The sequence below is a fragment of the Monodelphis domestica genome, chromosome 1 (genome assembly GCF_027887165.1).
Source record: "Monodelphis domestica isolate mMonDom1 chromosome 1, mMonDom1.pri, whole genome shotgun sequence".
In the NCBI taxonomy this organism is placed as follows: Eukaryota; Metazoa; Chordata; class Mammalia; order Didelphimorphia; family Didelphidae; genus Monodelphis; species Monodelphis domestica.
Window position 1 is genome coordinate 34,344,490 of NC_077227.1, and position 23,102 is coordinate 34,367,591.

At 44.7% G+C, this 23,102-nt stretch overlaps 1 protein-coding gene across 1 annotated transcript; it reads right to left on the reverse strand.

The window, feature by feature from the left end:
* Nucleotides 1-1,070: 1,070 nt before the first annotated feature.
* Nucleotides 1,071-18,733, reverse strand: RCN2 (reticulocalbin 2). Its single transcript, XM_001376368.5, has 7 exons — nt 18,206-18,733; nt 16,204-16,309; nt 15,127-15,323; nt 4,846-4,959; nt 3,265-3,361; nt 2,390-2,532; nt 1,071-1,936 (listed from the first exon to the last, which is right to left on the reverse strand). Exons 1-7 carry the CDS (start codon nt 18,368-18,370, stop codon nt 1,784-1,786), a joined length of 975 nt encoding a protein of 324 aa, XP_001376405.2. The 5' UTR covers nt 18,371-18,733; the 3' UTR covers nt 1,071-1,783.
* Nucleotides 18,734-23,102: the final 4,369 nt, after the last annotated feature.

Here is a 23,102-nt window from a genome sequence, read left to right on the forward strand (position 1 = left end):
CCCAGCGGACAGGCACCGTGACGGGACCTGAGCCTGGGGTACGTGTCAGGAGCTGGCTGGAGCAGAGGGCTTGTTTGTAGCTGAAAATGTCAAAGGACACCAAGGGCAGGGTCACGGGGTTCTGGTAGAGCAGGAAAAGCAAAACTCAGCCTGCAGAGGCCCCACGAGGGACGACGGCCTCTTCGTTTTCAGTGAGCCCATTTTCATTCTCCGTGGGGATGGACGCTCAGATAAAGTATGATCCCACATTCTCACATCAATGACTGTGATTTCCACATGATGAATGTGGACAAACACACTGTATAATAACAACACATGTGCCAACTGTACCCTATTACCTGCTGTCTCAGGGAAGGAAGATGGGAAGAACAAGGAGCACAAAATGTCAGAAAATGTTTACTGAAAATTATACCATGTAATATGGGGGAGAACCGCATTAAAATAAATAATTAAACAAACAAACGGATGAATGAATGAATGAAGAGGGGACAGCTGGGTGACTCTGGATGGAGAGCCAGGCCTAGAGACGGGAGGTCTTGGGTTCAAATCTGGCCTCTGACACTTCCCAGCTATGTGACCCTGGGCAAGTCACTTGACCCCCATTGCCTAGCCCTTACCACTCTTCTGCCTTGGAGCCAATACCCAGTGTTGATTCTAAGATGGAAGGTAAGGGTTTAGAAATAATAATAAATAAAGACAGTGATATCTTCCCTGGTGTGAACACCCCTTCCCTCTACTGACAGGGTTCAACCCCTTGATTCTTTAGTAAACATTTGCCAAATGCTGTGCAAAAATTTACAAACGATCTGGTAGTGGCCTTGGCATGGTCATCCTCCATCAAGGAAGTGGGTGGGTTGGCCTTCTGACCACGGGATAATAGATATAGAGTTGGAAGAGAGCCAAGAAGCCATCGATGAAGGCCATCTTCAATCGTCTTTCAGGCTGGTCTGCTCTACTAACAAGGCCTCTGAAATGTCCCCATGAGGTGAAACAGAACTTTTTAACATCAGGGAAGGTGTCTTACTTTTAAGGTATGTGTAGAAGATCTGGCAGATAACAGAACACAGATATAGAAAGGTGAGGCATTTCCTTTTTAATCAGTCAAAAATGCAAAAGGTTCTGGACAATGTTAAATTCCACACACCATAATGCTATAGAGTTGTACATTAAATATAATTACTATCTATACAGATGCAAAAATATAAAGGTCTATTTCATACAATAAAACCCTCTATAGAAATCAGTTTAAAAATTAAACAGAACCTCTCCACATAAACATATGAGACGTAAGTCTTTAGGAAGTTCCTTCGAAGGTTTTAACACAAACACTAAACCTAAACATTGTCCATTCTCCTTCCATTTCAAAATTATTAAAATCTACATAAAACTAAACAAAAATTACTAGTACCTTAGTCACTTATACTTACATCATAATGTCCAGGCATCATTTAAAGCCTCCATTTTATTCAAGTATGGTAATAAAACTCAAATGCTTCATCTACTTAAGTACTATATTAGGGAATGTTTAGGAACAGTTCAATTGTTTCATTTGGCAAAATGTTAATTTTGTATTTCTTAAATACCTTTTAAAAACCCATGTTTGGTTATTTTCACTTTGTTTTTCTGCTAAAAGGCCAAGATCATAATCTATAATAAGGTTTGAACGTGGCAAAACTTAGAATGGCAATCCTAATATCACAACACTGGATATCCTCCAAGTCAAGCTAGTTAACAGATGACAAAGTTGTCAGCCCTGCGGACAGAGGCAGAGAAATGCTGGTTTCTACAGCTCATCGTGGTAGAAATGTTTGTCGTGGAGCTGCCGCCCATAGTCAGTGGCTTCACTGGTAAGAAACAAATCCTTATTTTCAATAATTTCTGCCTCCGAAAGCTTTGAGTCATTATTCAAATCCATTTCTTCTATTAGATGAAGAGCCTTTAAAGCAAAAGAGTTTAGGTTTAAAATTGAGTATTTTCATTTAAATAAGATTAGATTTTCCTGTCATGTGTTTAGTCTCTATTGGTCAAAGCCAGTGCTGAGGTCAAGTAGCTAAAGTCTGACCTAGTGGACCATGGGACTGGCTGCTTTTTGCTTCTTTCATATGCCCTCCATCCAGGAAATCATACAAACTCTGAAAGGAACGATAAATGAAAGCATAGTAGTATTTTTCCTGTATCATCTAAATAAAATATTGTTAAGTAGGAATTCCGTCGAAACATTCTAATTTTCTTGGTTACGTGGGTCTCGCTGATCACATTTGCTGTCCTAATCATAGCAGAGCATCACAGCTAAAATAAACTTCTTCACCAACACAGCTATAGCTGAGTTTGACTTTGTTGTTTCTTCCACTATAAACAGCACCACAATGAAGACGGGCCAACTGCTTACCTCTTCTTGTGCAATCCCCTGATTATTGGGCACGACCCAAGATAAAAGCTCCTGAGGATCGAGCCTCCCATCCCCATCTTTGTCGTAATCATTCACGAATCTGTCTTTCTCAACAAGTATCCATTCTGGATCTTCATTTGCAGCTTAATAAGAAAAACAAGCAAAAGTAGTTATAAACAAACAAAAAGAAATGCAGCTCATAGCAAATGTGAGGCTCAATGAAAGCTAGATGACTACAAGTGGAAAGTCTTGAATAATTAGCAATTAAAAAGCCAGCCCACTTCACACCTCCTCCTGCAGAGATCAAAAAGAAGTGGGATCTTTGACAGCTGCCTGAAGAGCTTTCTTCTAGGGTGGGTTACCACAAAGTCATGGACTTTCCACCACTGGCTAGTCAAACAGTCGTTCTGGGCTTTTTCTCATTCCGTAATTAGCTCAAGTAGGAGATGGCGGCTGGTTTTACATTCATCTGACACCTAATGGGGTCGCTGCGGTTGTTGGCTAAGCAAAGCTAAGGGTCTGAGGTAGCTGCTCAGAGAACTCTCATCAGCCCGTGAGAGCTGTCCCTCTTTGGGTAAGGCCTGCTCGCATAAACAATGGACTCGATTTACAGAATGTCCACACATATACAGAACAATTAAAAGTAACGTATTCATCGAGCAAGCTGAACAGATGGAAGAGATTTTGACTCCAGAAAAGGAACTCGGACAAAAGGTAGAATTCTGAAACTACCTACATCTCCTTTTTTTCTATTTGTACTCATTTCTTTGGATCTGCTCTCGATCTGGCTTGGGAATGGCTCTTCAGAGAAACCTGCCTGTCCACGGCTTCTTCCCTCAAAGCCATTTTGGCCCCGAATTCCTTCGGTTACTTACTTGGGTCTCGTCTGTAGTCCCCGAGGAATTCTTCTAAACTAACAAACCCGTCGCCATTCCTGTCATGTTCTTCTAAAGCCTCTTGAATGACAAATTCCTAGGATTTCGATGAAGAGAAGACAAGTCACCACGGTTTCGTAGCACACGTATTTCCAACCCGAGACAGACCTTTAGATGTGTGTCCTCTGAGGCGGTTATTTGTAAAGTAAAATGATAAAGCTATTTGGGAAGGCTGGCGCGGCCGGACAGGCCATTGCCATCAGGACTCTGTGCAGCCGTCTGGGCTACAGGGTGCAGAGGCCGTCAGAAGTCTGGATGAGCGTGGCCAGTCCTTCCTACACAGGAAGTCCCCACCCAAGGAGTGTCCGGGTCAAAGCCAGAGACGACTCCTGCGCCACCAGAGCAAGAATGGGTCTAAGAGAAGCCCTCAAACAGAGCCTGGGCAAGACCTGGAGAGTCTTTGTCAAAAAAGGAAGAGAAGGATCACTCTGGCTCTTTCCGCTGCGGCAGTAAATTGGTTCATAAATAACCAAGTGCGAGAGCAAGCAGAGCCGCAGTACTGAGGAATCACAGAAAACCCCTTCACTTTCCAAAATCATCTCAGGAGAAGTCGTCTGTTCTCTGCCACCCTCCCCCGCTCCTCGAGCTGGAGGCCCATCCCGGGTGACCCGAGCCTCCCACGCCCAGTAGGCCTGCTCGCCGTGCCTGCCACTGAGGCCTTCGCCGTCCTTCCTGGTCCTCTTTCTCGCTTCATCCCAGCCCAAAACCTGCTCTCAACCTGCATCAGGCCCTCCAATAAAATAAATGCCCACCCCCAGCCCAGGCCTTCTCCAGCCGAAAACCCTGCCCAAGTCCCCGGAGCCTCTCCTGCCCTGTCCCTGCAGGTGCCCCGGCCCAAGAGGAGGCAGCCTCTGACCGAGGCTCAGATCTCTTCTCAGATCTGACCGTGGGGAAGGCCCCACAAAGGAGGATGCTGGGGCGCCCCCAGAGCTCAGGAGGAGGCCCCCAAGAGAGGTCTCAGAGAGGATCACCCCGAGATCTCCTGGTATCCTAATGGGGGGAGCCTCTCCACCTGACCCCCCCCAAGGGTTGAGCCTTGAGCCTCCTCCGAGACTGAGGGTCAGTCACCCTGTAAGGTGTCTTCCTCTGCATGCTGGACACACCAGCCCAGCGCTGACTAAATGGTGGGTTTCCCAGGTGACTCCCTCCCTGGGTACAAGCAACAATTTCCCCCCAAATGGCTGATCCACCCTACACAAATGACCCAAGTAATCACTCCCATGAGTCAGCGGGACACAAGGGAGACAGCTGTAAAGCATACTGTGTGAGGAGGGAAGCGGCTGGCTCGGGGCACGGAGGGCCTGCAGAGGAGCGGTCTTGGGTTCCAATCTGCCCTCCGACACGTCCTAGCTGTGACCCCGGCAAGTCACTTTTGCCTCCCTTCCCAGCCCTCACAGCTCTTCTGCCGTGGAACTCATCACCAGCGCTGAGAGAGCAGGTCAGAGAGCTCATGGAGCTGTTTATCTGATGCGGGTTAGAAGAGTCAGTCAAATAACACCAGTGAAGATGTTCCTTGCTTACCGTCATGTAATCAACCTCTTCGGGATGCTCAAAAGCAATAAATTCCACGAGGTTCAGACCAGGATCTGCATCTTTATTGGCTTCCTCAAATCGTTTCTTGTCCTTTAAATGGAGCTTCAAAAACAAAGGCCTGGTTAGACGCCTCAGAGTTCACGCGTGTCCTTTTCCTTATTAAGACGAAGACACTAATTACAAGGGACAAGCGGCCGCCCCCTGGCCCCGCTGCAGTCCCCCCCTCAGAACACGTCCCCGCCTACGGCAGAGCGGAGCGCCTCGGACACAGGACGGCGAGGACGAGGGTCACCCCGTGGAAGGAGATGGAGGGGCTGCCCGGAGCCCGGGCCTGACGCCCCGTGCGTCACCCGCTAAGGACCCCTCAAGCCTCGGCTAGCCATCTGGAATGGCTTCCCTGCCTTGTTCATTCTGGGCTGGCTGGAGCCCTCTCTGGCGCCTTCCCTCCTCCCCCCAGAGGCGCGCCGGGCGCTGCTTGGGGCCACAAGAGCGGGCCGAGAGCTGCGGGCCGGCCGGGGTCCCCGTGCGGCTCTCGTGCCACCCCTACTTCCAAGCGCATCACGGCGCGCAAGAAGCCCCGTCCCTTGTGGTGGAGGAAAACCTCGGTAAGGAGAGGAAGTGGGGACGGCGCCATCCGCTCCCCGCCCTGGCGGATGTCCTGCCTTAGGGCTTAAGCCGCACCTTTGCCAGATGCCCTCAGGAGGCCCCACGCAGCTCAGGAGAGTCCACGGCTCTCCTCAGAGGTGCCGCTCATCCCTGCGACCCTCCGCGCCCCCCCACACACAGGGCTCTTTCCGCCACGCCTTTGCCTCTCTTTTAGGGAAAGAAGGCTGCAGACCTTCCGGCAGGCACTAGAACCTCGGCTCCTGGGCCAAGCATGCCGGGCCTGCAGGTGCAGGGCGGCAGGGCCAGTTCCCTCCAGGCCTTCCCTCCTCAGCTTCCAGCTGTCAGCAGACTCGGAGCCCTCCCACATCCAGGCTTTTGCCGGCGGTTCTCTATGACTGGAATGTCCTTCCCCCTCGTTGGCCAACTGAATGACTGCCCATAAGGCCAGCTCCCCACTGCCCCGGCCCTGGGCCTCCCGTTGCACCCCCAGCTCCCCCCCAGCTGGAAACTACCCGAGGCCTCCTGTAGCACTTTGTTTTAAACAAGTCTAACTTAATTATGTTAATATTGTTATCGGTGTTGTGGTACCAGAGAAACAGCAGTAATCATGGTCATTTATGCAGCACATAGTAGGGTTTCCAAAACCTCCTACAAAGTGCATCTCATCTGATCCTCACCATGACGCTGGGAGGAAGCTGCTATTATAACCTCCGGAGGGGAACTGAGGCAGGCAGAAGCTAAATGGCTTGCAAAGTCCCATAGCCGGTGAGTCTCTATCTGAGGCAGAATTTGAACTCGGATTTCCTGACTCCTGGCCCAGCTCTGTGCCATCCCCTGCCGTCAATGAGACTATCGGCTTCCAGGAGCCCCGTGCTCTGCCCGGAGGAGGTGCTTAGTGCTTGCTGATGGCCTAAGTGACTCTCACAAGCTGCCCATTTTTAGGTATCCCCTAAACCCTGACTCAGGAGCTCCTTCCGTCGGTCCCTTCGTCGGTCCCTTCGCCCTTGACCGCTCCCGGTGCCTCTGGGCAGCCCCTTCCCCCAAGGAATCTTCCTTTCTAGGGTTCAAAGGGAAGAGGGAGACGCTTGTTCCCCAGGACCGTTTCACCTGGGCGGTTGTGGATTGCAGTCCTGGGTGGGTGGGCCACCGTCGGTCGGCCTGGAGCCTCGTCCATTCCACACTGAGCGTAAACATGGAAAAGTGCCAACGAGCAAGAGCGCGAGGTGCTCCCAGAGCCAGACAAGCTCACAAAGAACAAGCCTCTATTCAAAGGGCCCCGGCTCGGGTTCCTTATGAAAGGACCCTTCCATTTCCAAGCAAAAGGCCCGTGTTTCAGCATTACTTGGCAAGTTTTATCCATCAAAGAAAGATCTCTCTCTCTTCAAGTTGAAGTTTCAGGAAAATGACGTTTTCTGATTCACATTTGTCGGTTACTATCAGGCTTTTTAAAAAAAAGAAACTCAAAAGAACATTTGTAAAGCATCCCTCTCGTCTCTTATTTTAAACTTCACAAGAGGAAAACTGGTGTGGGGGACATGGAACCCTACATTAGTGAAGGCTTTTGGGGGACCACCCTTACAAACAGAAAACAAAGACTTTTAGAAAGAAATACTAACAACTAAGTCCTAATGCCTCTGCTCCTTCTATGTGGTTGAAAGGCCGGGGATAGGGGGTATTCAGGGTAGATTAGAACAGCAAAAAAAGAGAGAGAGAGAAATAAGAAAAAAACTATGCTTTAAAAGTTCATTTGGCACAAAACAAAATGGCAATACTCTTTTTATACTGTGATGGGAACTTGCAAAGAACAAAGCTGCCACCTTCTGGTAAACAAAAGATTTTACAGTTGTGGCTCCTCAGATGTGAGTAAGGACTAGTCAAGGTTGTAGAGGGGGAGAAAGTGAAGCTGGAGGCAGCTAAGGGACTCAGTGAATATAGAACTTCAGGCCTGAAGTCAGGAAGATTTGGGTTCAAATCTTAATTCATATGCTTCCTAGCTGTGTGATCCTGGGCAAGTCATTTAATCCCAACTACCTAGCCTCTTACCCTTCTGTCTTGTTCCTCAGACAGAAAGTCAAGGTCTAAAAAATAAAAGTGAAGTTGGCCTTGGACCAGGCCTACCAGACAAGCCCCAAACTCTAATTCCCCCTCTTAGAAATGCGATGCAGGGCAGTTCTTCACAAAATAAATAAACCAAGAATGCTATTCCTGGCATTTTACACAACCTCATAATAAAGAGTCAATACTCTTACACCTGTCAACAATTCCCTTCTACCTGGCAACCTATTAAAAAGCAAAAATCAATGAATGAGATATCTGAATTTTACCCAGGCATTCAATCATCCTTGTGGATCAATACTGTTTTATTTGAGGTTATGAAACTTCTTTAGTCTGCAACTTTTAACTTTACTTGAACTGATTGTTTTCCAAGATGTTTTATAAAAAAACAGAAAACACATCACTTTTGATTTCATCTTTACATCATTCACTTGCAGGTGATTTTAACATAGGATCGAAATTCCTGGCAAAAGTGAACAAAAATCCTGCCTTACTAGACTTAGGAAAGTCCAGGAAACTCTATGGTTTGGGGGGAATCTGAAGTGAATAAAATACGGGAAAGAAATAATTTTAGGAAGAGATCTCAGGGGGGCAGCTGGGTAGCTCAGTGGATTGAGAGCCAGGCCTAGAAATGCTAGGTCCTGGGTTCAAATATGGCCTCAGACACTTCCCAGCTATGTGACCCTGGGCAAGTCACTTCACCCCAACTGCCTAGCCCTTACCTCTCTTCTGCCTTGGAGCCAATACACAGTATTGACTCCAAGACGGAAGGTAAGGATTTTTATAAAAATTTTTTTAAAAAAGGAGATCTCAGGGAAACTGGGTGGCTCAGGGCCAGGCCTGAGGTCAGGAGGATCTGGGGTCAAAGTGGCCTGACACTTCCTAGTTGTATAACCATAGATGAGTCACTTAACCCCATTTGCCTCGTCCTGGCCATTCTGTCTTAAGAGTTGTTATTAGGACAGAAGGATTAAAAAAATAAAACGATGATCTCAAGAAGTCAGGGGTTTAGGGGTCACACCAAATGAGGATCGATGAAAGAATCTGGGGTTGCAGAGCCTGGAGGACTTAAGGGGAACATGACAGATTTCAGATCAGAATAAGGAAAGACTTGCTAACCTAACCATTAGGGCTATCCCCAAGTGCAAAGGGCGGCCTCGGGGGACACTGGGTCACTAGAGGGCTACAAGCGAATCCTTGTCAGGGATGCTGCAGAGGCAGCATGAGCTTGTTCAGGTGCAGCTTAGACTATATATTCTCTGAAAGGCAATCCTATTCTGAGAGTCTCTGAAGGCAACCAACCAGTCAATCAACGACTAGGCAGCACAATGGATAAAGTGCTGGACCTGCAGTCAGTTAGACTCAAGTTCAAATTCAGCTTCAAACACTGACTAGCTGTATGATCCTGAAGAAGTTACTTAACCCATTTACCTCAGTTTCCTTATCTGTGAAATGGGAATAATAATAGCGCCTAACTCCCAGTTATTGTGAGGATCAAAGGAGATATTATTTGTATAGCACTTAGCACAGAGTAAGCACTATACTGTGATGATAGAAACCACTCCCTAAGTTGGTCTACCCTGCACCCCATTTTTGCATGCGCATGTTGTGGGACACACGGGGCACAGAGGATAAAAGGTGGGGGCAGAGCTCTCTCTATGTGTCTCTCGCTTCCCCTTTTTCTCTCTCCCCCCCTTTGCTCCCTCTCTTCCTACCCCGATCTCTCTCTCCCTCTCTCTGTGTCTCTCTCCCTCTCTCTGTCTCTGTCTGTCTGTCTGTCTCTCTCTCTCTCTCAGAGCTAGAGGGCTTTGCAGCCTAAGTGTCTTGGTGGGCTTCAGATTTCATCTTATGGTATTTTTCTAGATATTTAGGTGAGATTTTCTGTCCCCTTTCTACATTTCCTTTTTTCCCCATATCTCCATTTTTTACTAAAATTTACTAAAATTACATTTTTGAGAGCTACTGACAGACTCCTGACTTGAGTTGATTTTATAATGGCGACCACAATATTTTATTAATATTACATTTAATAATTTTACTTTCATTTATTACAATACAAACCTTAGTGACTACTTGGCTTCCCAGTCAAGAATTATTGCACATTTACAATGACTAGGATACTGTACACTGGCAGATAACCAGGTGAGACAATCAATGCCTGTCCTCAGGGAACTGCCAGCCTGACTCAGATCACAGATGAACCAACTAGAGAACAATTAGATGCTAAATTGTGGGGGGTGAAGGGGCAGCAGATAGTTATAAGAAAGGCCCTAGATGTACTGAATCCTTTAGTTCCCTTTAAGCAAGTCTCAGAACAAGTTCAAGCCTGAGTATATTCATCTACAGGTGAACCAGTGGGCCTGCCACCCCCCAGACCCCTGCTGAAAAGATGCTTATTTTAGGAACCCATGGGGCATCTTTCAGGCCATCATTCTCTATCTCCTACAACTCTCAAAAGGGAAAAAAATGACACAATGAGAATATCCAAATCAAAACCATCATAGAAGGGTGGTAGAGATTAATGCCAACTCCTTTTAAATGAAGTGCTTTTTTCCCCTCAAAATGCTGATCTTAAGATTTTGATATGTTCTATACACTTAATAAAATGTTACTTTGAAATGATTTTGGTTCTAAATTTTTATATGACTTTTCTGTTCCAGGATCCTGTGTTATAAACCATCAGCCTCACAGAATGTCTCAACAGAAGGCTGGACCAGAAACAAAAGCGAACATTTTCTGGCTCCAACAAGAGCCTTTGTGGGCCTGGGTACCCCAGTTGGGATAGAAATGACCAAGATGCCCTATTTTTGTTTTTGGAAAAGGTTGTAGACTTACTGGTGTTTTTCCACATCAATTCTTTATTCATAAGGGTGGGGAAGGCAGAACTGGACAAACTCAGATGTTCATTAACACAACCCATTTCAACTTCTTTCCCCATCTGTGTTGGTAAAATCTCCTGGTGATTAGTAAAGAGTGATGTGCCTTTAACTTTTTAATCAGAGGCCATAACAGAGAGTGCTGGCCTCGAGGTCCCCTAAGATAAGCTGGCCTGACAACAGTGGAAGGCATGACAGCAGGCTCCAGGAAAAAAGAAAGAAATCTTTTTACAAAAGAGAGTCACCTGCAGCTTTTCCAAAGTAAAAAATATGAACTCTGGAGTTAAGCTGTCTAGTTCAGAATTTAGAATTAAGGACAAAGCTAAAAGTATATGTGTCATCGTTTTAAAGAAACTCTTCTGGAAGTACTGAATTCATTTCTATAGCTCCCTAGGGACAGCGGTGTTTATTTTTATGATGGTCCCACTGGATAGAAATCGGACCAAGCTGAGCATCAGGAAAAACCTTTTCGCTATCAGGGCTATCAGAAAATGAAGAGGCTGCCTTGGCCTTGCTCTCCTGGAGGCTTTCTGGTAGATACTGAATGACTGCTTGTGAAAAGACCACCCAGACCATGTTGGAGCAGAGGCTCAGGGTCCTTTCCAGCTTTAAGAAGAGGTTAGGCTCCTAAAGCCCCCCGAAAAGTCCCTTCATCAGCATCAGCCTCAGTTTCCTCAGGTATAAAATAAGGGCAATACCTCCACTACTTGAATCACAAAAGAGCCATCAGTAATGTTCAAAATGCTGTGGAAATGTGAGGGCTTGTTATTACAGCAAATTGCTAGTAGGTAGATAGTAGACAAACGGTTCTTTTTTCTGTAAAAATCAAATGTAAGCAAAATAACTCATAAAATGGATTTTATCTTACTAATAAGTGTGTGCCTTATTCTAAATATGAGATGATGCCTCTCTGTTCTGTTTTCTTTTTTTTTTTTAAACCCTTACCTTCAGTCTTGGAGTCAATACTGTGTATTGGCTCCAAGGCAGAAGAGTGGTAAGGGTAGGCAATGGGGGTCAAGTGACTTGCCCAGGGTCACACAGCTGGGAAGTGTCTGAGGCCAGATTTGAACCTAGGACCTCCCGTCTCTAGGGCTAGCTCTCAATTCACTGAGCTACCCAGCTGCCCCCTCTGTTCTGTTTTCTTAAAAAATGTTTTTAATTAAAATGAAATGATTTACCAACAAAACTACTGAATACTATTCTTGGCCAATGTCTCTTCACTGAGGAAGTTATTATGGAAGAAACTACACAGAAAAGAGAGTAATAACAGATTGTTATGTTGTATCAGGAGGCAGGCAGTGTGATACAAAGGAGGCAGAAAATTGGGTCTGTGTTAGCTCTGAAATGGACCCCTGGAGAAGTGACCTTCAGCAAGTCTCTTCCCTGCTAAGCCTCAGTTTCCTCACCTATAAAATAAATAAAAGACTGAGTTCTAACTTGCCTTTGACGCTCTGATCAGCTCCATGAGAACCCCTGCCAACCCCCAGAGAGCTCAGAGAAAGGGAGATATGTCTCAAGGAAGACCAGGACACCGCCTTCAGGGAGGTATGGTGCAGGCCCACCATGCCTCGAACAATCTACACTGACCACTGAATCTGGTCTCCTTCAGAGTTTTCTGTCATTTCTCCAGGTGATTTGCCATCATAAATCCCTCTAGTTTTATAAGTAACCCACTGACTTAGCCATTTTCTTTCAACCTTTCTTTGTCAACATATTGCTGGTTGAGTTCATGTGGACATTGCCATGAAAAAGCATCTGGATTCCTCTCTTGGATCCTACTGCTCATAGGTTCCATTCCTGAGCCACTTTCCTTTATGTGGGCAAATGCAGTATCAAACAGTGACGTGTCTGCTTCTTCCCAGAGTGCTCTTGTGGCTTCTGTCTTGTCTGTCATGGACTCTAAGTTTGGAATTCTTTTCCTCCTTTTGGAGAGGACACATTCGATCTTCCTCTAACTTCCTTAGGGGGATGGGCTCTGTGTTTTGTTCCTATCTTGTTGGTTACTTTACAAATCTGTTCAAATCTGTTTTCACCTATTGAATGCCTAGCAAGTCACTACTTGGCACTTAGAATTACACATCATAAACTATTATCTTTCTTGGATAAATGATAATCTCCAAACAGCAAATACTTTCTGAAATCTTAAAGAACTCAAATGCTAAAAAAGACTGGAACCAGGCTGTTATCACAGATCAAATTATTATCTACACTCACCAAAACATAACAGCAATCAATAAAAACTCAGGAATTGCATGTTTAATAGACACAAGAGTGCATTGGCCCCAGCTTATTGCTGCTTAAGAAAACCAGTTCTTGAATTTTCTGTGTGAAATCAGCAATTTCCCCCCCTCCAAGTACTACTTCTCTTTTGCATACTTCTTCTGTATTTCCTATCTTTGTAAATATTCCCCACACCTATGAAATCAGTCCCCAGAGGTTAGGAATTTCTCTTTTTTCCTTCTGTCTCAAGCACCTACTATACCATCCCTCTTATAGAGTAAACTTATAACCAATGTATCTTGGAGGGGAAAAAAGAAAGATGAGGACAGCAGCCAGTCCTTGCTAGTCGGACAACAAGGACGCTACTTTAGGAACCGCTGGGAAAGCAAGAGAACCAGATGGCCAAACCAAAGAACAGGGTAGAAGCCTTAGGACTTCTCACCCCCACCCAGGATTATAACCAAAGAAAACAACAATACACTCTCTCTTCTCTTTTGACCACTTTTCATCCACTTAGAGTGGGGAAGAAGGAAAAGAGATGGGACAGACAAATACAACACTTGGCCATCTGGCTGAGCTCCATCCCTCATCACTAGTCAGCACACAGAGCCCCCTAAGGAGTCTCCAATTGGCCAACATGGTTTGTAATTCTAATGAAACTAAAACAAGCCCTTTAAGAAATATTTTTTTCTGAATTTTAATAAGTATTACAATAAAGCCCGGTCACAAAAGCTGACAAAGTTGCAAAATAAAAATATAAGATTTAAAAGGTCTCCCTTTTCTGGGACTGCCTTCCAGATGACTAATGCTCTTAAAATATACTGAACTATGAATACAGTAGTGAGCTTCATTTTTTTCATTTTAAAATGTCTTCTTAAAAAAAAAAACTATGAAAAGTGATCTCTGTAACCAGAGGCTTTGAACCTTGCTATGTTAAAAAAAAAAACACACACAGAATTTTAAAATTAGTAAATCCTAAGCAAAAACCCTTCCCTGAGTTTCCCAGGACTGCTTGGTCAAAAGTATGAATGTTTATAAACTATATGGGAGGACGAGGAGTTGGGACCTGTCTGTCCAATTAAGGTCCCTTAAAGAGGCAACATACACCATAATATGTGTAGCAGCCCAGGCATGTATAAACCTTGCTTATATTTTGGGGGTACTCAAAAACCACGCTTATGAGCTTTGTGCTCATTTTTACCAGGCTAAGTTCTATGCCCACTTTTCATCCACTTAGAGTGGGGAAGAAGGAAAAGAGATGGGACAGGCAAATACAACACTTGGCCATCTGGCTGAGCTCCATCCCTCATCACTGGTCAGCACACAGAGCCCCTTAAGGAGTCTCCAATTGGCCAACATGGTTTGAAATTCTAATGAAACAATTCTCTTTGGGAAGCCCACCAGGGAGGTTGATTTGAGTGAACCTCTGAGCCTGGAGCATCCTCCTGTGAAGCCTGACCCCAGTATCCAGGGGAAGACAAACCAGAGTGAATAGGACTTTGCCAGAAAGCCATTCACCACAAGAAGATTTTCTCTCAATCCCTCTAGATAGCCTTGAATCTGATATCATAGCTAGGACAGCTCTCACAACTGACCCCAGAGGGCCAGGCTCTGCAGGACTTGGGGAGAAGGGGTTCAATTGTTATTTAGGGACTTCCTATTTCCACCTTCCTATTGCCTTATCCCACAACTCACTTGCCCTACCTTTCATGTGATCCTTTAGAATAAATAGTTGTTTACCAGATTAAGTGCCTGCCTCATAGTATCTAAGAAGGGAGACTTGGGGTTTGGGGGGAGGAAAGTTATACTTCTCTCCTGTATTTATTTCAACCAAGTCTCTGAGGGAACAGTAACCTGTGATTCTGAAGGCAAACTGGCTCCATTCCATCTATACCACACTCTGGTTCTGAATTCAATGGTGGGAGACTCCATTTCTCTCCCGCCATTATACCCTCATCACCCATTCTCCCTCAGTCTTCAATCTCCCTTCTGAGTGTTCACTGACGAATACATTTGTTGTGGCTACTGAACCCCAACAATATGAGAAAAGAAGTTAACGGCTTTAAATAATGAGAACCAACTAACTGAATTAAGAAAACAAAGTCAAAAGTTCCTTGGGTTGGGGGGTGGGGGGGATGAGGTGGTGGTGGTAGGTTTTGATGTGTGTAACTTTAAAAGAGAAGTTGGTCACAGCCTCTTCAGTAACTTATTTTCATTTGGCATGTGGTAAACATTAACAAAAACAATATTTATAAAAAGAAGAGCTTGGAATATGAGAGGCCAGATGATCCAACTGGGAAATAAATACAAAGAATTCTGGCACAACTCATAGGACACATCCTAAAGTCTGACTAGAGAAAAGAGGAGCTATCAAAGAGGTCACTGAGGCGTAACAAAAAGCAGTGCCTAGAGAACAAGGCAAGCCAGGAAATGGCCCAAGCCCAGTCACTTGTGATCCTTCAGGCAAGATGAGAAAGTGCCAGGAGATGATCAGAGGACTGAAGGACCTTACCTGCCTAAAAGATTCCTCCTCCGCATCATCCAAAACTGTATTTTCATCAAAGTCGATCACGCGGTCATACATCTGAATATTGTACTCATCCCATGTCACCACATCATCTTTGTTTTTGTCGTATTCAACAAACTGCTGCTTGGCCTCCTGCATAGCATAGTGTTTGAAGGACATCTGGATCCATGTGCTGAGTTCATCTAGAGGGATTGACCATAACAAAAAGAATGGGTCATTTTCATTCTGAATGGTTCAAAAGAACTTTTTATATTTGAAAAAATGGTGAACTACTGTAACCCCTTCCTGACTGCTATCAAGTAATACAAACAAAACTATAGCTCCTGAGAAACTAAATTTTAAAGACTTTTCAACTTCAGCTTACAAAAAAAGCTGTAATACTTCAACAAGAATTTATATCTTCACAGTTAAGTTGCACTTGAATTATTTCCTTAAAATAATGAGAGAAAATTAATCTTTGGTTAATAGATAACTTAGCTTTTTTCTAAAGAGGCAAAAGCATTAAAAAAAAGAATATTTAGGGAATTTTAAATGGAGGAGAGAAAGAGAGAGAGAGAGAAAGAGAGAAAGAGAGAAAGAGAGAGAGAGAGAGAGAGAGAGAGAGAGAGAGAGAGAGAGAGAGAGAGAGAGAGAGAGAGAGAGAGAGAGAATTCTGAAGGGTGAAAGGGGAGGGTGGATTGATTAAGCATGATTCCTCAAAATTGTCCAAAACAGCTAAGTGCTGCCTCTACACTATTTCTGTGTATCCAAAAGATTACAGATAAAATAACTTAAACACATGCACTCTCCCCAAATAGCTCCTTCAGTGATGACTCTAAAGAGAGCGATAGTAAGAGACTAAGAGAGAACTGTGGGAAGGAAGCATGTCAGATTAGAGCTGACTCTGTTCTTCACTCCAAGGAAGGCAGTTTATTAAAGAGAAAATGGGTAAGAATGGGGCCAATCCTGTGAAACACATTCCTGACATCATAGACTGAGGGGCAACTTATTCACTCTCAAATTTTTTGTGAGGTTTCTCATAGGAACTGTTCTTCAGTTATTGAGGAGGAAAAGGATCATTACTTTCAGTGAGGAAACCATCAGAATCCACATCAATTCTCTTAATGATTGCTCTCAGTCTCTTCTGCTGCTCTTCTGGGGTCAGTTTCTCATATTCATCTGCTTCTGCCTTTGGGAGGAAAGAGACAAAAGAATAAGTGACACAGGTCAGGGATAACTTTTGGTGGGACCAAAATTTGGATATGAACTTGTAAAGTGCCATGTCTAGATCTCAGAAGTAGCCTACCACTGCCTGCTGGTTTCACCAGTCAAGACAAAGAACAAGTCTGACAAGATTTAAGAGGAGGGTCACACACACTGTCAGCATGACATGGTGATAAAAGTATCAGTCTTAAAAGAGCCAGAAAACATAAGGTTCAAGGTCTGGCCCCGAAGTTTAATATCTCTAGGATCACAGGCAAGTTCACTTCTCCAAATCAGATTTCTCCTAAGTTTTAAAATTGGGATAATATCTTGTACTATCTATTCCACAAAGTTTGTGAGGAAACCAAGATCATAGAGCTGGGACAGACCTTGAGAGGTAATGTAGTCCAATCCACTTGTTTTACAACAGGGTAAGCTGAGGTCTGGAGATATTTAAGTGACTACCTAAGGTCACACACACAGCAGAGCTGGGGCTTACCCCTAGGTCCTCTGATTACAAGCCTCTAAGAGGTACATATGATGAAGAGCTGTGTGAAGCTACAGAGCAAGGAGCCTTCAGATGACCAGTAACCTCTGGCCTGGGATCCAGGACCACAGAAAACTTAATCACAGAAGGAGCTCTCTCAAGGGTCTCCCCCCTCTTCAGTCCTCAAGCCTGCAGAGCAGACATTCTGTGAAATTTTTCTGAGGAAGTTTCTGTGTGAGGGGAAGAAACCTCAGACTCAAAGACCCGGGACCTGAATCCTATTCCTAGCACTGCCAAAGGCTTCTCATAGGACTTTGGGCAAATGATATCTTCTCTTTGGGCTTCAATGGGTCTTTGACCTCTGGGGATCTCAATTCTTTATCCAGAGAACTAGCCTCAGGACTGAAGCATAGTGGGCAAACTCAGGGGCCACAGGCACCCTAATGAGAACCAGATTAAATTGAAAATTAGGAAATGTAGAAAAAAATAAGTAAAAAGACAATATGTTAATTTGTGGTTGTCCAAGTCCACATACAACTGTTGCTATTTGCTGGATGAAAAGGCTAGAATAGGAGTCAAGATGCCAACATGAGTCCTTCCTTCCCTGTTTCCTGGTGATCACATTTGGGTAAGGCAGAGGCTGGAATTCAGAGCTGGAAAAGATCCAAGGGGTCCCTAAAGGGAACCAGACTAGATCCGAGGACTCCAGACCTGGAAGGGGAAGAGGAGCCAGGACATCCTCCAATTTTACAGGGAGAAAAACTGTGACCTCTGCAGTCCCTTGGACTCAGGCCCCTGGGACCTCCAATTTCCCCACTGGCCAAAGGGTGTGGGCACACACCATCATCCTGGCACTGAACCTGCTGATGCAGTGACCTCGATTTGGAAGGGTTCAGTTCTTCCACTTAATTACTGCATTTGGCTTCTTCTACCCTAAAATAAACTGGAATGATCTCTAGGGCCTCCATCACCTATTTTTAGGTCCATTAAAAGGGAAGCTCACTGCCTACCTGTGGAATTGTCTCCTTTTGCTACTAAGCAGTGCAGAGGTATCGATAGAAAGCCCCAAATTTGAATCCGAATTCAGAGGATTACGAACTGTGCGTCTGAGGGCCTGCCTCAGTTTCCCGAGTGTCAAATGGGAATAATAACAGGCCCTCCTGGCCCAGGCTGCAGTGCGTGTCCAAGAAGGTAATTAGTGCTGGGCAAACCTTGGGCCTGGATATGGAGTATGCTAGGGACGCCCCCGCACGTGGCACATAGTAGACACTTCGCGAGCGCCCGTGGACGATGGGAGGAGGGAAGAAGGACCGCGTACCCCATCACCACCACCATCCTACCCAAGCCTCCCGTAGGGCTTTCGGCGGGGGAGCCGGCCTCGCCTCCGCCTCTTACCTGGCCGCCCAGCAGCGCCTCGCGGTCGTAGTCGGTGCGGTGCTCGCCCTGCGGATAGTGAGGGTCGTCGGGATCACCCGCGTCCCGCGCCAACACCGCACCCGTACCTAGCAGCAACAGCAGCACTAGTAGCAGCGGCCGTCCCGGGCCCGGCCTCCGTCGCATCGCGCCCGACGCCTGCGCCCAGCGGAGGCTTCCCGGGAGACGTGAGGCCTCGAGGCCCGAGAGCGGCGCGGGAAGAGGCCCTGCCGGGACCGCTCCTCTTCCGCCGCCGCAGCCGCCGCTCCACCGCCTCCTTCGACCTTCCCTCCCTCCCTTGTTCGCTCGGCTTCGGCTTCGGCTTCGGCTTCAGCAACCACTGCCTCCGCGCTTACTAGGCGCCTTAGAGCCGAGGCGAGAGAGGAGGGGCCAGATCCAGCTTCTGATTGGTTCGAGGCTCGGGGATGACGCGAGACACGGAGAATATCTAGCTGCTGATTGGACTGTGTCTGGGGGATGCGGTTGAGAGGAAGGGCCGATCCTCTGATTGGTCTATGACTGTAGAGTTGGGGACCGAGGGGTCAGGCCTAACGCTGATTGGGTCCGCGGTTCTAGGCAAGGTCCCGGACCGACAGCTTATTGGGCTGTCGACATGAGGCTGGAGGCCAGACAAGACCTTGATTGGACTATGGCTGGGCTGGGGCAGGATCAAGACGCTGATTGGTCCAGATATCTGGAGTGGGAGGTGGGAGGAAGATAAGGCGGAGCTCTCTGAGTCCGGGGACTGTGAGACTGGGCTGGGGGGGAGATGCTGTGGGAGGAGAGATGGCTAGGAAGGAGGGAGGGAGGGAGGGAAGGAGGGCAGGTAGACAGACAACCCTAGAGATGCTTCGAACGTCCTTCCGGAGAGCCGCCTCCGACTCCTCACAGGCCTTGGGGGTGCATGGGACCTTGGAAGTTCCCCCTCAGTGCACAGATTGGGAAATTTAGGCTAGGCCGAGGGCGACAGAGCTCTTAGTCCGGGGCCCTGCACGTCGCAAGCGCATAATACATGCTTGTGCCCTTCCCCTCTCCCACCCTGCAGCTTTGGGCTCATCAGTTTCTCCCAGTGTCCTTCTCTCTCCTCCTCTCTTAAAAGCCATCCCAAATTGGGAACCCCCGGGCTTCCTTTCCCTATGAGGGCTGATACCTTCGCTTAGCCTTAGTGCTGCCCTGCTTGGGGCGTTCAACTCCAATTGGCCTTGGGCGGAATGGAGTTGGGTTGGTGAGGTTAGAGGGGCCAGGCAGCCACATTTCAACATTGCCTGGGTCCTTTACATTTTATTTATTTTAATATCATAGTCAAATATTTAAAATTGTGTTATAATTTTTGCTTATAATCCTTAAAAAAATGTTAACTTTTTCCCAATTATCTTTTTTTTTTTAACCCTTACCTTCTGTCTTTGAATCAATACTGTGTATTGGTCCCAAGGCAGAAGAGTGGTAAAGGCTGGGCAATTGGAGTTAAGTGACTTGCCCAGGGTCACACAGCTAGGATGTCTGAGGCCCAATTTGAACCTAGAACCTTGTGCAAATTACCTTTTCATCTGATCTGGGGACACTTTAGTGGAGAGCTCTGTAAATTAAGCAACTTTGCTCAGTCATATGTGTCAGAGGCAGAACTAGAACCCAGGACTAAGGTCTGTTTTCTCTCCATTCTGGCACTCTTGTCTCCTGTGTCCCTAGGATAATAATAATGATAATAACTCGGAAAAAACTTGGATAAAGTTTTCAAAATGCATTCATCACAAAAAGACCTTGTCCTGTATTATTACCATTTTATGAGTGGGTAAACTGAAGCACCAAATACAGAGGATGTTATTTGTCCAGGGCCAAACAGCAAGGATGACTTAGCAAGTTACAATTAGGATTTAATGTACATCAAGAAAGACTCATAGAGGCAGCAAAGGTGCTTCAGTGGATTGAGAGCCAGGCCTAGAATCAGGAAAAGCAGGATTCACATCTCACCTCAGGCACTTCCTAGCAGTGTAACCTTGAGCAAGTCACTTAATTCCAGCTGCCTAGCCCTTGCCAATCTTGTGTGTTAGAATTAAAACTAAAGCAGAAGGTAAGAGTAAAAAAAACAAAAACAATTATAGAATTTAGGGCAGGAAGGGCCATTGATATTCTCTAGGAGAAAACTGAGAACAAGAAGGCTAAGTGATTTGCTTACTCAACAGTTCTATGACTAACAAATACCAGCATTAGGATTTGAATTTAAGTCTTAGAGATGGTGCACAGCAGGAAGGGGTCTGGCCATTAGATCAAGAGGACCTTGCTTCAAGTCCTCTATCTGACACATACCAGCTGGGTAACTGAGTGAGTCAACTGAATTCTTAAGGCCACAGACAACTCTCTAAAATGATGATTTAAAAAAAAATGTTTTCATTACTGTCTTCTGGTTTTTTATATCATCATAGTTTCCTCCAGTGTCCTTCCCTATCCTCCTCCCTGAGAACCATCTCATAGTTTTTTAATAGTATTTTTTCAAAGGAAAAAAAAAATCAGCACAACAGAGCAATACATTTTAAAATGCTGAAAACATGCAGTGTCTTAACTTGTTGGCATCTCACTTCCATGGAGTGTCTCTCATAGTGCTTCATTTGAATCTTGCTTGATTTTTAAAAATTTTCTTACATTCACTTTTACCTTTGTGTATGTGGTGGTTCTTTCCATTGATATGGTGCTCATTGTTTTCTTAATTCTGCTGATCAGGTCATGGAGATCTTTCCCTATTTTTCTGCATTAACACCTATCATTTTTAGTAATGCAGTAATATTTCATTACAGCAGCTAGAAGGCACAGATGATAGAGTACCAGACCTGGAATCAAATCCTCTTCTTCATGAGTTTCAAATCCAGCCTCTGACGCTTACTAGTAGGATGACCCTGGCCAAGTCACTTAATCCTGTTTGTGTCAGTTTCTTCCTCTGTAAAATGAGCCAGAGAAAGAAACAATAAACTGCTGTCTTTGCCAAGAAAATTCCAAATGGGGTCATGAAGAGTAAGACACATATGAAACATGATTGTACACCTAACAAAAAATATTCCATTACATGCCACAATTTGTCCAATTGACAAGCACCTACTTGTGTGCTATCTCAAAAAGTGCTGCTATAAATATTTTAATGTATATGGGAACTTTCTTCTTATCAATGGCTTCCTTGGGGTATACATCCAGGCATGGGGTCTCTGAATCAATTGGCATTTTATTAATTTCATTTGCATAATTCCAAATTACTTTCCAAAATGATTATACCATTTTATAGCTTCACCAACAATGCCCACAACCCTCTAACATTGACTGTCATCATTCTTGCTCATTTACAGAATATGTAGTGAATCTCAGAGTTGTTTTGTTTTATGTGTCTTCTTATTAGTGATTCGGAGCATTCTTTCATATAGTAGTGAATATAATTCTTCTTTTGAGAATTAATTTATCATATCCTCTGATTTCTTATCTATTGGGGAATGGCTATTAGCTACATATATTATTAATTGTTTATGTATCTTGGATATTAAACCCTTATCAGAGAAATTTGATACAAGGATAGTTTTTCATCCAGCATCTTTCCTTCATATCTGAGGTGCATTAATTTTGTCAGTGTAGAAGCTTTTCAGTTTCATATAATCAGTTATCTATTTCATCTTTTTTAAATCACCCTATGTCTTGTTAAGTTAAGAAGACATCTCCTAACTACAACTGTGAGAGGCATATAATCTGTTTCTTTTCTATTTTTTAATAGTCTGATCACTAATATTAAGGTTGCATAGCCTTATAAGTGTATTTTGGAATGTGGCATAAGTACTGATCTAAGCCTAATTTCTGCTGGACCACTTTTCATTTTTCTCAGCAGTTTTTATCAAATAGGTAGGTTTCTTCTAGGTAATTTATGTTTTCTACTTTATCAGACACTAGATTGCCGAGTTTTATTATTTCTGAATCTCCCTTGTCTAATCTGTTCCACTGATCTATTTCTCTCTTCCTTAACCAATAACAGATGGTTTTGATGACTACTGCTTTATCATAGAGCTGGAGAGATGGATGTGCTATTCTCCCTTCATCCTTCTTTTCATCATTTCCCTTGATATTCTAGATCTTTTGGGTTTTTCCAAATAAATTTTGCTTTTATTTTATCAAGTTCTGTAAACTTGTAATTTGCTTGGTATAGTATTAAAAGCATAAATTAATTTTGGTAGCATCGTCACTTTTATTATATTAGCACAGTAGAGCCATGAGCATTGTAAGGTGTTCTGAATTTTTTAAAGACCTTTGTAATTCCCAAAGAGATAATGGACACAAAGACTTGTACAAAAATATTCATAGCTGCGCTCTTTGTGGTGGCCCCAAACTGGAAAACGAGGGGATGCCCATCAATTGGGGAATGGCTGAACAAACTGTGGTATATGTTGGTGATGGAATACTATTGTGCTAAAAGGAATAATAAAGTGGAGGAGTTCCATGGAGACTGGAACAACCTCCAGGAAGTGATGCAGAGCGAGAGGAACAGAACCAGGAGAACATTGTACACAGAGACTGATACACTGTGGTATAATCGAACGTAATGGACTTCTCCATTAGTGGCGGTGTAATGTCCCTGAACAATTTGCAGGGATCTAGGAGAAAAAAACACTATTCATAAGCAAAGGATAAATTATGGGAGTGGAAACACCGAGGAAAAGCAACTGCCTGACTACAGCGGTTGAGGGGACATGACAGAGGAGAGACTCTAAATGAACACTCTAATGCAAATATTATCAACAAAGCAATGGGTTCAAATCAAGAAAACATCTAATGCCCAGTGGACTTACGCGTCGGCTATGGGGGGTGGGGGGAGGAAAAGAAAATGATCTATGTCTTTAACGAATAATGCTTGGAA